The 11859-nt window shown below is 39.8% G+C and overlaps 1 protein-coding gene across 1 annotated transcript; it reads left to right on the top strand.

Moving 5' to 3' along the window:
• Positions 1 to 2266: 2266 nt before the first annotated feature.
• tbx22 (T-box transcription factor 22) lies at positions 2267 to 10637 on the top strand. The gene is made up of 7 exons (XM_066715310.1): positions 2267 to 2381; positions 4531 to 4632; positions 6239 to 6413; positions 6873 to 7037; positions 8727 to 8791; positions 9023 to 9108; positions 9354 to 10637. Exons 1-7 carry the CDS (start codon positions 2359 to 2361, stop codon positions 9932 to 9934), a joined length of 1197 nt encoding a protein of 398 aa, XP_066571407.1. The 5' UTR covers positions 2267 to 2358; the 3' UTR covers positions 9935 to 10637.
• Positions 10638 to 11859: the final 1222 nt, after the last annotated feature.

The following is an 11859-nucleotide window of genomic DNA, read 5'->3' on the forward strand; positions in this document are numbered from 1 at the left end:
TATATCTGTAGGATCTCTAGCATAGACTATACCCTCCGTTCCGAAGTGAGCTGGTTAGCTATTAAATCTACAGGCGATATGTGAGGATTTGCTCAGAGGTGCATTAGATTGGATTGGATTCTAACGGTGTCCCATGCAGGACATTTTAAGCTGCTACGAAAAGAAATTAAAAAAATAAAAAACACTGTTGACCTCATTATTATTATTATTATTATTATTATTATTATTATTATTATTATTATTATTATTATTATACCAAAAAAATGTAGTTATTAAACTCAAAAAGGGCTTTCCTCTTTGAACAGTAAACGGATTACTACTATCATGAATACAAATAAAAATAATAAAATATCAATTTGTATTAATCTAAAACGCAAGAAGTCCACATAACAATAAAGTGAATCGTAGTTTGATGCACAATCAAAACACAATGTATTGGCATCGTATAGATAGAAAAGGTGTCCTGTTATCGACATGTATGCAGCCCCCACCCCCAGTCTACTCAGTAAGGGAACCCCTTCTCTTTATAAACCCGTTAAAACAGCTAAGATAGGTGCATGCATTTCCCTTCACTTTTTCTTCACGATGCCAGATGTCAGTGAAGTGACTTTTCTCCCACTTTCCAGAAGAAGCGCGGAGGTGGCGGCGAGGTTTGTTTAGGGGAGTCCTTAAGACGCGTCTACGTTTCTTAACCCCTCTTACACTCCAATTGGTGGCTCGCTGTTTGACATCGAGGGCAGGTCTCTTCCTCGCAGAGAAAAAGCTACCATTAACCAGCCCTGGAGAGACATTAAGACAATGAATCGAGGATTTAAATGTCCGTGCGCACTGCTGCCAGTGGAGGGATGTCTGGCCAACGACGCCTCTGAAGCGCTCTAGGTTTCTCCCACCCTGAGGAGCGCAGCTTGGGGACAGCCGGACAAATATATGTGCTCCTGACAGCAGGGCACTGAAGCGACGAGTGAAAGGGACAGAGAGTGAGGGAGAGAAGGGGAAAGAGGTGGAGAAGGGGAGCCGAGACCGGGTTCGAGGATGCAGGGTCTGAGCTCCCGAGCCCATGCTTTCTCCGTGGAAGCCCTGGTCGGCAAACCGTCGTGCAAGAAGATGAAAGTTGAGGATTGCAAAGAAGAGAAAGCCACCCAAGACTCCGTGGACCCCGAGGGGGAGGACAGCTCTGCTTGTACGGTTATCAACGAGGCACAAGAGCCGGGTTAGTGACATTGGGGGCTTGCGGAGTTTACATTGTTTTATATGTGCGTCGACTTTTTTTGCTTGCTTTCTTTTATGCTTTCCGAGATTTACGTTGGAAACTGAATACTGGTAATCGGACGGAGATTTAAATCTTACACTGCAGCAAATTTATATAAACTTTTAATTATGCATGTTTTTTAAACAAGGGGGGAAACAATACAAAGCCAAACAGCAACGAACTGTACATTGTTTTTTAATGCTATAGCAATGTTTAAAATGAACAGCGATTTAAACGGGCATGACGGTCATTTCTAATTTTTATTTCTGCTTTAGCACGTATTCAAACACATTGTTGGGAAAAAGGAAAATAAACCAAATTCTACACCATGGAATAGACTGGAAGTTGTAATTTGCCTGTATTATGTTTATTATTATTATTATTATTATTATTATTATTATTATTATTATTATTATTATTTATGACGATGATTATGAATAATGATGATGATAATAATAATAATCAAACCTACAAATAAAGGATTTTTTTTTAATGTTTTGCAAAGGAAAAAGGAATAGCACGACGTGTCATCACATTACAGAACCAAGAAGGAATAGGAGCTGTCTAGTTTGACATATCGCATAAAGGCCATGGAACATAAACGCGTGTCTCATTTTTTTAATGAGAAGACTTACATACATGTTTTATATTACATGCAGATGTTAATTCATGAATTCTTACATTCCAGTCATCTTTCAAAGAGAGCGCATCAGATTAATCATCAGTTCTGCGGTAAAGTATAGAAACTTCAAAGCTCAGATATGAAACGAGTTTAATTGTATTTTTCGTTTCTAATTACATCACAGTACTTTGAAATGATACATTTATGAATTTCCTTATTATACCTTTATTTGCTTATCATATTATTACTATTACAGTACAACAACAACAACAACTACTACTACTACTACTACTACTACTACTACTACTACTACTACTACTACTACTACTACTAATGTTTTTTCACACACATGACAGGGAAGAGGAGAAAGGGAAGCGCTGCGGAGAGGAGGGCGGCCGGGGACGAGCAGCCGGGCCTGCGGAGCCCGGTGAGGGTGGACCTGCAGGGCGCGGACCTGTGGACCCGGTTCCATGACATCGGGACGGAGATGATCATCACCAAGGCCGGCAGGTACAGACCAGGACCACGATGTGTGTGTGAACATGTGTAAAACACAAACAAACAAAAAAAACATAAAACCAGCACTAACGCAAAGTACACTTTTCATCAGTTATTTTGTTCTTTATCTGTGTGTTCATTAAAAAAGTGTTGATTTTTAAGCATAAAGACCACCCTTGTTGGAGCTTTCCTATACAGTCAATAATAATAATAATAATAATAATAATAATAATAATAATAATAATAATAATAATAAGACGAAGAAGAAGAATACACGTTCAATTTGTGTTTCTTTCACCTGTTCAGTCAAATTATATTTGTAATATTATTTATGAAATATCACGATCTACATATGGATGTTGTGAAGCACAGTCTTGACGCTGATGTGAAAGACCGATTTTCGGATTAAAAATTAAGCGCTATCGTATTTTTCCGGGTTGAAAGTTATAAAAATAAGATCAAAGAGGAATGGCGATGTGATTGATATATAAGAAAGGACAGAATCCGCAGATTAAGGATTTGAATTGTGGGGGCAGGTAAGAGCTCCGCGGTGGCGAGCAGAGCTGTGATCACTTCGAGGATCAGGCGCCAGCAAAGTCGCTGCTCGTCAGATATAGCGCTGGTACTTCTCCTCCTGTAGTAAAGCACTTTAAAACAAGAGGCTGAACTTTGTCTTTCCTATTATTACAAATAAATAAATAAATAAATAAACCATTCATTCACATCATCATGATTTCCCCCTTACATTTTATACCATTCAAATAACCTGTATATGATACAGGGCCTATTTCTTATACAGAGTAAATTCAGTTTTAAATTGTGTAGCCTACTTTACTGAGATTGAGAAGAATAAGTGATGGTTGGAAACACTGATTTATCTACAATCAAGGTAAAAAGTCTGGCAACTTTCAAAAGAGAACAGACACATAATTATTTTTTTCTACTTATGTTAATATACTGTATTATTTTGACAACTAAATACTAATTGTATTATGTTTTCCCATTTGTACTATAGTACTATTTACCTTGATAAGAGTAAGAGGCAATCTATTGTTATATTTTCCATGCATGTTTATGCACAGGACTGTTCTGCATTTTCTCCATTTTATTTTATTTTATTTTATAACCCATATTTCTGCCCTAGATGTAACGGTTCTCCACATCACCCTGTAACCCAGTTTATTCTACATGATTTACATCTGGTGACTGGAGAGGCAGCTCCAGTCCATTTTGCTTTTGGAAATGTAATTTTTGGGGGGCAAAATTTATATCTCTCATGTAAACTTCTAGCAGGCTTCTGTAGACAGACCTGTAGGATGTTTGGACATTTCTGTACAGGTGTAGCCATCCAGCAGCACAGGATCAGTTGCACCTGAAGCTGCCATGCTGCCTGACCTCTGTAGTGCGGTCTCCTCCACGCTTCATTTCAAGTGGCAGACATTCATATTTATGTTGCTTTGACTTCCATCTCAGTTAATCAAATTAATTTTGGACTCACTTCTTGAAGTATGTTGTTGGAAAAGCATGCTTTTCTCTCTGCATTGATGCGTTGATGCTCTGCTGCTTTCTGGTAACCTTATCTGAATGTTTTCCGCTAATCCATTTCTAATCTCTTACACACTGAGCCCACAACTGGACGCCACAGTGTACAGCTCCAGCACTGTATCTGAAGCACCTGTGTGCCTGTTTCTCCTGGCTTTGGTGAGAACATGGCTCTGTCACCCCAGACTCTCTCAACCTGTGATCTTCACTGGATTAGGTGCTTTCCACACAGGTGGACAACACTACAGAATACTCGGCTGCTTTTCCCCATACTGAGTGGAAAATAACAAACATTTTCACATCTGAAACATGTTGATTACTGTGGATTATCCCTCTGTCTGATTCATGAAGCATAAGATTCTAAATGAAAAATAAATAGTCGTATAAAAAGTGCATTTTTACAAATTATTCTATGAACTTTTTACCGTGGTTGAGCTTGTGTGTGTTACTATAAAATGAAACGTTTGACAAAGCTTGAACTCTTACAGTTCTGTTCTGCTTTGGTCATGCTGCTGGTTTTATGGGCAGGACAGGTGTGTTGTTGTCACCGTAGAGGGGAAGCTAATGTCGGGACTGTTCGCCTGCTGCCACTGCGCTGACCTGCTCCTCTGCCCTGCAGGAGAATGTTCCCCTCCGTGCGGGTCAAAGTGAAAAACCTGGACCCGTTCAAGCAGTATTACATCGCCATGGACATCCTGCCGGTCGACTCCAAGAGATACAGGTACATCCCGTCTGGAGGTTCGGATATGTGTGATTCGCTTTGTTAGCATTTAGGCACCAGAAAGACCTGAAACGATGTGCTTTGAGTCTGTCGCCATTAAAATGCAATGTAAATACATGTAAAAACAATGCAATGTAAAAAATATGTTTAAAGAGATGTCGGAGATGGGAGATACATAAATAAATAACAAAGGTTAAAACGGCGCATTGAAAAAAACAATATTCAACTAATGCAAGTCTGGTAACAAAAGCACCACGTACTGTTCGGGACCGTTTTAAAAAATGAAACGGAAAATCACATGAATACCATAGCATTGTACCTACCAGTACTTTTATGTTCACAATACTAGAGTTTTCTTTATATAGTCCTGTTTCACTCATTCATTTATGTATTATGTATTGAAATTGGCTCGTGTTTTAATAGTAGGCTGATGTGCTTACTTTCAATACAGTTTAATTCGGAAAGTTTAATTTCGGCTCTATTAAGTCTGGACAGTTGGGAGTCCGGAGGTTACCCGAGTGTACGCACGAATTCACGCCCAGATAATTAGCTAAAGAAGAGACGGTAAAAGTATTATACATGATCAGCTTAATTATTATTAAAATAAATATTCATGGGATTAATAACGCACCTATGTGAAATGCTTTATCATTTAAGATCTGCAAAATAAACATTTCGTTACAAGCCATATTCATCCATAAAAACGTTAACTAAATATCCAATAATAATAATAATAATAATAATAATAATAATAATAATAATTCTACTACTAATACTAATATGAATTATACATTTAAATGAACTGTTGTCAGTCGCAAGGTAGTTGATTAAACTAGCAAGTTTAATTAATTAGTTTGTTTGTACGTTTATTAATATAACAGTAGGTTTGGTTATAAAAATACCTTACCTTAATTTACTATAATCGATGCACTATAATGTAAAATCGAAATTAATAATTAATTATATATGTTTTAAGTTTTAAGTTAATTAAATAAATTAAAACATCGGCCTACTCATAATAATACAACAATGATCAGGCTGAATCGTCTTTCGTTGAAACAAACTTTCAATAAAAAAATACATAAGTAAGTAAATAAATAAATAATACAACAACAATTGTGTTTAAAATATTACAACGAATCAGTGTTCAAACTGGCATGACACAATTGTATGGTTCACTTAACATGAAAGTGCGCAACAAAGTTTATTATTGACAGAAACCTACTAACAAAATATAATTTTATCATATGATTGTTTTGTACGTTGGTGATCTAAATAGAAACGTGTTGAACCGGTTTGAAAATTACATTAAATAAAAGGATTTGTTCACACCTAACCTTCATATAGGCTACAGCGTGCTCTAAAAACTTTGTGATGTCGTTTGCCACTCAATATGTTGTGGTTCTTTTTAGTTATTTAAACTTGATCGATCTGAACCTTAGCTAATTGTTGCACTTTATAGGCTACTGAGCACTATGGTAACCCGATTGGTAAAGCGCTTTGAGATAGAGATTTTAGATTGTCCACACCCAGAAAACAGGATCTACTAGGATCAATACAGAAATGGAAGCAGTGATTGTCCGGCTGACTGACACTTGCCCCGCAGGTATGTGTACCACAGCTCGCAGTGGATGGTGGCGGGAAACACCGACCACTCGTGCATCACGCCGCGGCTGTACGTGCACCCGGACTCGCCGTGCTCTGGGGAGACGTGGATGCGTCAGGTCATCAGCTTCGACCGGGTCAAGCTCACCAACAACGAGATGGACGACAAGGGACACGTGGGTCTTAATACAATTCATTCATAATAATAATGAATACACCTCCCCACCCTGAAGTGCCCTTATTGAAAAGTGTATACAAACCCTGAGGTGTAACATTTAGTGGATGACATTTTAATTACATAATCAGCAGCAACCTCATAATACTACTACTACTACTACTACTAATAATAATAATAATAATAATAATACATCATAATGTATTAATAATAATACATATTAATAGGAAGACTTTATAGTATTAATGTCACCATAAAGTTATTAGCAGGTATTACTTTCTGTGTGGTATTACTAGTTTTCTGGGAGGTCTACACACTAAAGAAAAGAATCAATATCAACAAAAATAAACATAGACTCACAAAGACAAATTACTTAGATAGAAGAAGAAGAAAAAAATGCAGAAGCTTTACCGGCCCTTGATTTTATTCTCTCTGTTTCTGCTGCATTCCTCTGATGCAGATTATCTTGCAGTCCATGCACAAGTACAAGCCGCGCGTCCACGTCATCGTGCATGACCCTCGGTTGGACCTGTCGCAGATCCAGTCCCTCCCGGCTGAGGGGGTGCAGACCTTCGCCTTCCCAGAGACCGAGTTCACCACAGTCACTGCCTACCAGAACCAGCAGGTACCGCCTATTATTATTATTATTATTATTATTATTATTATTATTATTATTATTATTATTATTATTAATAATAATAATGTATTTATACTCATGATGCAACTGAGCAGCACCAGGGTACAGTAAGGATCACCTCTACCCAGCTTTGTATAGGTCATGTGCACCAGGGTATTTTAGCCAAATGTGGAGTGCATTTCCTATTACAATATTATTACATTGCTGAAAAGGTCACCAGTTCATTGCGTGTTTTGTTTCCTACATTTATTTTGATGTATCAATTTACCGTATGGGTTCTTCCCTAAACTGGAACCTTAGGATAATGTAATTGAATTAAGGCTGACACTAGATTCTGATGATGATGGATGGATATTATTATTTTTATTATTACTATTATTATTATTCTGTTGCTACAATAGACCAATATGCATGTGCATTTTGCTGACTTCATGTTATGAAAATTCTCCACCGAGGCACATCCTAACCCAGCGACTACTGCTGTGATGACGTCAGCGCAGGCCATGTTAATTCGCCCCACCCAGCACGTGCATTCCAGTTGCACAATTTTAATTGTGAACAGAACAAGAGCATCAGAATGCTCAGATAGTTTTTTGTCAGCTTGTTGTAACTTGTGACTTGTTTTTCCACTTGGATTTTGCCAAAGTGGTTTTTGTAGTAAGACTGGACTGCACCAGTTTAGAAAGTGAAATTACCTATGATGCATTTAAGTAATGTCTTGTTTTGATTGACTGAGGGATGTGCATGTGATTTCTTTTGACAATTATTAATTAATTTAATATTTCTTTTAGAAAATCACTTGTAACATGTATCTGAGATGCTGAATAAACAGGAATACATTTGCTGCCATTACCTGTTTGGATTAATATATATTATGTATTATTGCATTCATCATAGGGTCTTCTCAAGCCCATGAATGATCTTTGTATTTGGTTTTACTACTGTTGGAGAACCTCAACACCACCACCACCACCACTAATACTGCTACTACTACTACTAATTTGTCTGTTTTCCTTTAATAAATTGGTGCTGTGCGGTGCAGTACAGTGCTGCAGGTAGAGCTCATAAATCACTCACTGCAGCTCACAGCAAGAGCAGTTGACCTGAACGTGTTGAGGTGATGTGGGGAAGGGAGAGCTGCCTGGCCCCCAGTTTGGCATGCATCTCTCCCAAGGCGAGGTCCTGGGGTTGGAGCCTGCCAGCTCTTCCCAGCAGCAGCCAGTTTTATTAGAAAGGATAGTTTCACTGAAGATTTATTAACTGCTTTAACTGTGCCAAGTGTGGAGCGGTTCGTGGAGTACTGCTTGTAAAAGGCACTATATAAACCAAGCCCTGCGTTATCAGTGTTGTGTTTTACATGGCTGTCAGCCCTGCCAGCGCTGCAGATTACACCGTTGGAGGCAGGGGGGTTGGATTAGAGTGTGTTTCCTTTCATTATTGTGTGCTTGAAAGTGTTCCCAAGCTACAAGCAGAGGTCACTGCTGGGCTGTTCTTTCTGCTTATTAAAAATCAAACCAAGAAATGCAGGAAGAAAAACAAATTGATTTCCATTGAAAACACTCCTTCTATTTTCTATTCTATAGAAGTACAGCCTGTATGAGAAGGGGGAGAGCAGCTGGTTGGAGATCTCATAATTACCAGGAGTAAATGTGAATATTTTCATGATTTCTCTTTCAGATCACAAAATTGAAGATTGACAGGAATCCATTTGCCAAGGGCTTCAGAGATCCTGGCAGAAACAGGTAAGGCTGTTCAAATACTGTCTGACCTTTTTGCTTCTAAAAGCTCAGATAACTTAGATCAGGTGTGCATGAAAAAACAAGGACATTATTTAATCTTGACAGAGTACATTTAAATTTTGGAGCCTCAGGGTAATTTTTATTTCTTTTAAGTGTCTTTCTCCCCAATAAATATACCCAGAGAAGAAGAATCCATTTCTCCTTAACTTCCTCTCTCTCTTGCTCTCTCTCCAGGGGAGTGCTGGATGGGATTTTGGAGACGTACCCCTGGCGGAGTCCTCTCAGTCTGGATTTCAAGCACTTTGCCCTGGAAACCCAAGGTAAGAAGTACGCTCTGCTTCAGAGGGTTCTATGGTAGGAGCACTAATGCAATTTTATTGAGTGATGTTATGAAAATAAACTGCAGCAGGTCACTTCCCAGGAAGGTTAAACAAACTTACCTCATAATTATAAGACTATCCATGAATTAAAAAATTAAAAAAAACAAAAACAAAAAACGTGTGTTGCACCAGGTCGAGCGCAGTAAGTAATGTATATTACTCGCCTGTCTCTGTGTGTTCTGTAGGTGGAAATTCAGGATCTGCCTCCAACTGTGGAACCCTGTCCCCTCTAAAAGGCCTGCTGTCCCCCTCCTGTTCACCCACATCCTTCCCATTCAGCCTCCCCTGCTCGGACAGCTCCCTGCACAGCCTGGGCCTTCCTGTGTGCTACAAGGTGCCCCCCTCAGCCAACTTACTGGGCAGCCGGCCCTATAGCATCCCCGGGCCTGACAGGCTGCGGGGTTCCCTGGGGCTGCAACCACTGGCAGACTTTCCCCTCCTGAGCTCCCTACGCAGTGGGAAAGCCCACGACTGCAGGGGCCACTACCTCCAGGGCCCTCCTCCCAGCCCTGGACAGCTGTCCCTCCAGCGCCTGCATAGCAGCTCCAGCAACGGCTCCAGCCAAGCCCCCTTGCCCCTGCACCACGACTCTCCACCATCCTCCCTGTCGTCGCCCTATGGTCTCTACAGCTACAACCTGCCCATGCCCTCTCGTTTTGCCAGCATCAGCAGGCACTTCACACTGACCGACAGCGTGCCTCTGACGCCTGCAGAAAGCCTGCTCCCCCCGGCGCCCTGGAACTCCACCATCAACCATTGCCTTTGACTGGGCTCCGAGCGTGCAGCTCAGGAGGAGGGGTGAAGTGCTGACTAGCTTACCGAAAAGAGGGCGAGAGAAACACCACATACAATATTCTCATTATGCAGACTAAAAGGACTCTGGGGGATGTCTTGACATGGCAAGCGGGCTCGGTTCACACACTGAACTTGTATATATGTTGAGTGGCAGCAGAAGGTGCATTCCTTGACTGGAATAACAGTGGGATTGTTTTTGCAAAAAGGAAAACACATTGGCGCATTGAAAAGGTCTGAATCAGATTTTTTTTTGTGCGGAACTTAAACTACCTAATGCTACTAGGGGTAAGCTCATCCTAGAGATACTTTCTTTCTTTTTTTTTTTTTTTAGTTTTAAGTATTACTAAAAGATAAAACTATTATCCCTCAATTGAAGTGCCTTTTTCAGATTTACAACTAACCACTACATTTTTTGTTTTCTCTTGTGTGTGTATTCACTAGTTTTACAGCTTCCATGAACTGGAGAATAGAGAAAAAAATACATATCCCTTAATCATGAGAAAATATGTATTTATGTATAATTTGTATAAAATGTAAATAAGACCATACAGTTTTCTTGTCCTGCACTTTGTACATTTTAAATATTCTGTACATATTTACAATCTGAAAGAACTCTAAATAATAAAAGATTAATTGTTTTTTATTGATATCTTTCTGCAAATACAGTCTCTGATCCTTTGCAAATCTGATTTGATCTTATTCACGGACACAAAGCAAGGATCTTTACAGAGGATTTCAGATTGTTAGCATACAGTGCATTGCCAGGTAGCACCCCTGACTATCACATACACCCCTGACTACTGCTTTATAGTGTATCCAGGCTGAGGAGAAACCATGCAAGATTAAAACAAGTCTTCAGATCCCCCTCTTCCCTTGGTGTATTTAGGAGGAAATAATAAAAAGAGCTCCTGAAACTGAACCATGTATTATAGGAAATATGATCACTTCTCTTGTTCCTCACACCAGTCGAGATGCTGAAAACTTTACAACTTGCAGACATTATGCTCCCTCTTCAGTACACTGTTAGGCACACACTTCTGATACTGCTCCAGGGAGACTGGATGCCCGGAGCAGATGACTGGCCTTGTGACTATTGTGCCAGAGACCTGGGTTCCATCCTGAACTGACACCCCTTCCAATGTAACACTATAAAACACAGGGCAGGTTTCCAGACTGTCACTCTGCAGCAAACTGTTCCAGAGGCTGGGGTTAGAATGCGGTGGCCACGGAACGAGATGAAAGTTCCAGGGATTCCAATTTAACTGAAACCGCCTTGATCCCAACCTCTCCTGCAAGCTGTGGGCCTGACACCACACAAGCAGTCAGCGTTATTTGTTCAGCTTTGCAGCTGGCACTCTTTCAATTGCGCCTCCTGATGGGTATGCTAAAGTGAGCCGACAACTAAAAAAAAAAAAAAGTGCAAATTGAAAAAAGAGGTGAACACAGCAGTAAGAAAGTGGGCTCCTGTGAGGCCTCTGCTTTATATTGGAGAAAGTCACTGTGGTGTGTGTGTCCCTGTATCGTCACTGCAGTGGGTGTCCATGTCCCTGTATTCTCACTGCAGTGTGTATTTGTCCCTCTATTCTCACTGTGTTGTGTGTGTGTCCCTGTATTCTTGTCAAGCCATTCCAAACACAAGGTCTATGAAGTACTTTCTCCTATTTCAGAAATGATCCTATTGTGTAAATAAAATACAATAATTGCATTTGACAAAACATCCCCTTGCTTACATTTTCCCCTATACTTTCCCTGCTCCTGTTGAACTATCCACTCCCTGGGCCATTCTTACAGATCTTCATGCTAAAGGAGAACAAATCTCCAAAGCTCCATTTGCAGATGTAAAAAATAAAAAATAAAAATGTTTTTCAGAAGCAGTACAGTCCCTTGAAAGTATAA

Source organism: Amia ocellicauda, chromosome 10, assembly GCF_036373705.1.
Source record: "Amia ocellicauda isolate fAmiCal2 chromosome 10, fAmiCal2.hap1, whole genome shotgun sequence".
Lineage (NCBI taxonomy): Eukaryota > Metazoa > Chordata > Actinopteri > Amiiformes > Amiidae > Amia > Amia ocellicauda.

What these genes read in the sequence shown, in the direction of transcription:
- tbx22 (XM_066715310.1), top strand. Translation starts at nt 2,359, where the DNA reads ATGATCATCACCAAGGCCGGCAG. An exon ending in AGAGATCCTGGCAGAAACAG is followed by an intron (nt 8,792 to 9,022) that starts GTAAGGCTGTTC and finishes CTCTCTCTCCAG; the next exon opens with GGGAGTGCTGGATGGGATTT. An exon ending in CTTTGCCCTGGAAACCCAAG is followed by an intron (nt 9,109 to 9,353) that starts GTAAGAAGTACG and finishes TGTGTTCTGTAG; the next exon opens with GTGGAAATTCAGGATCTGCC.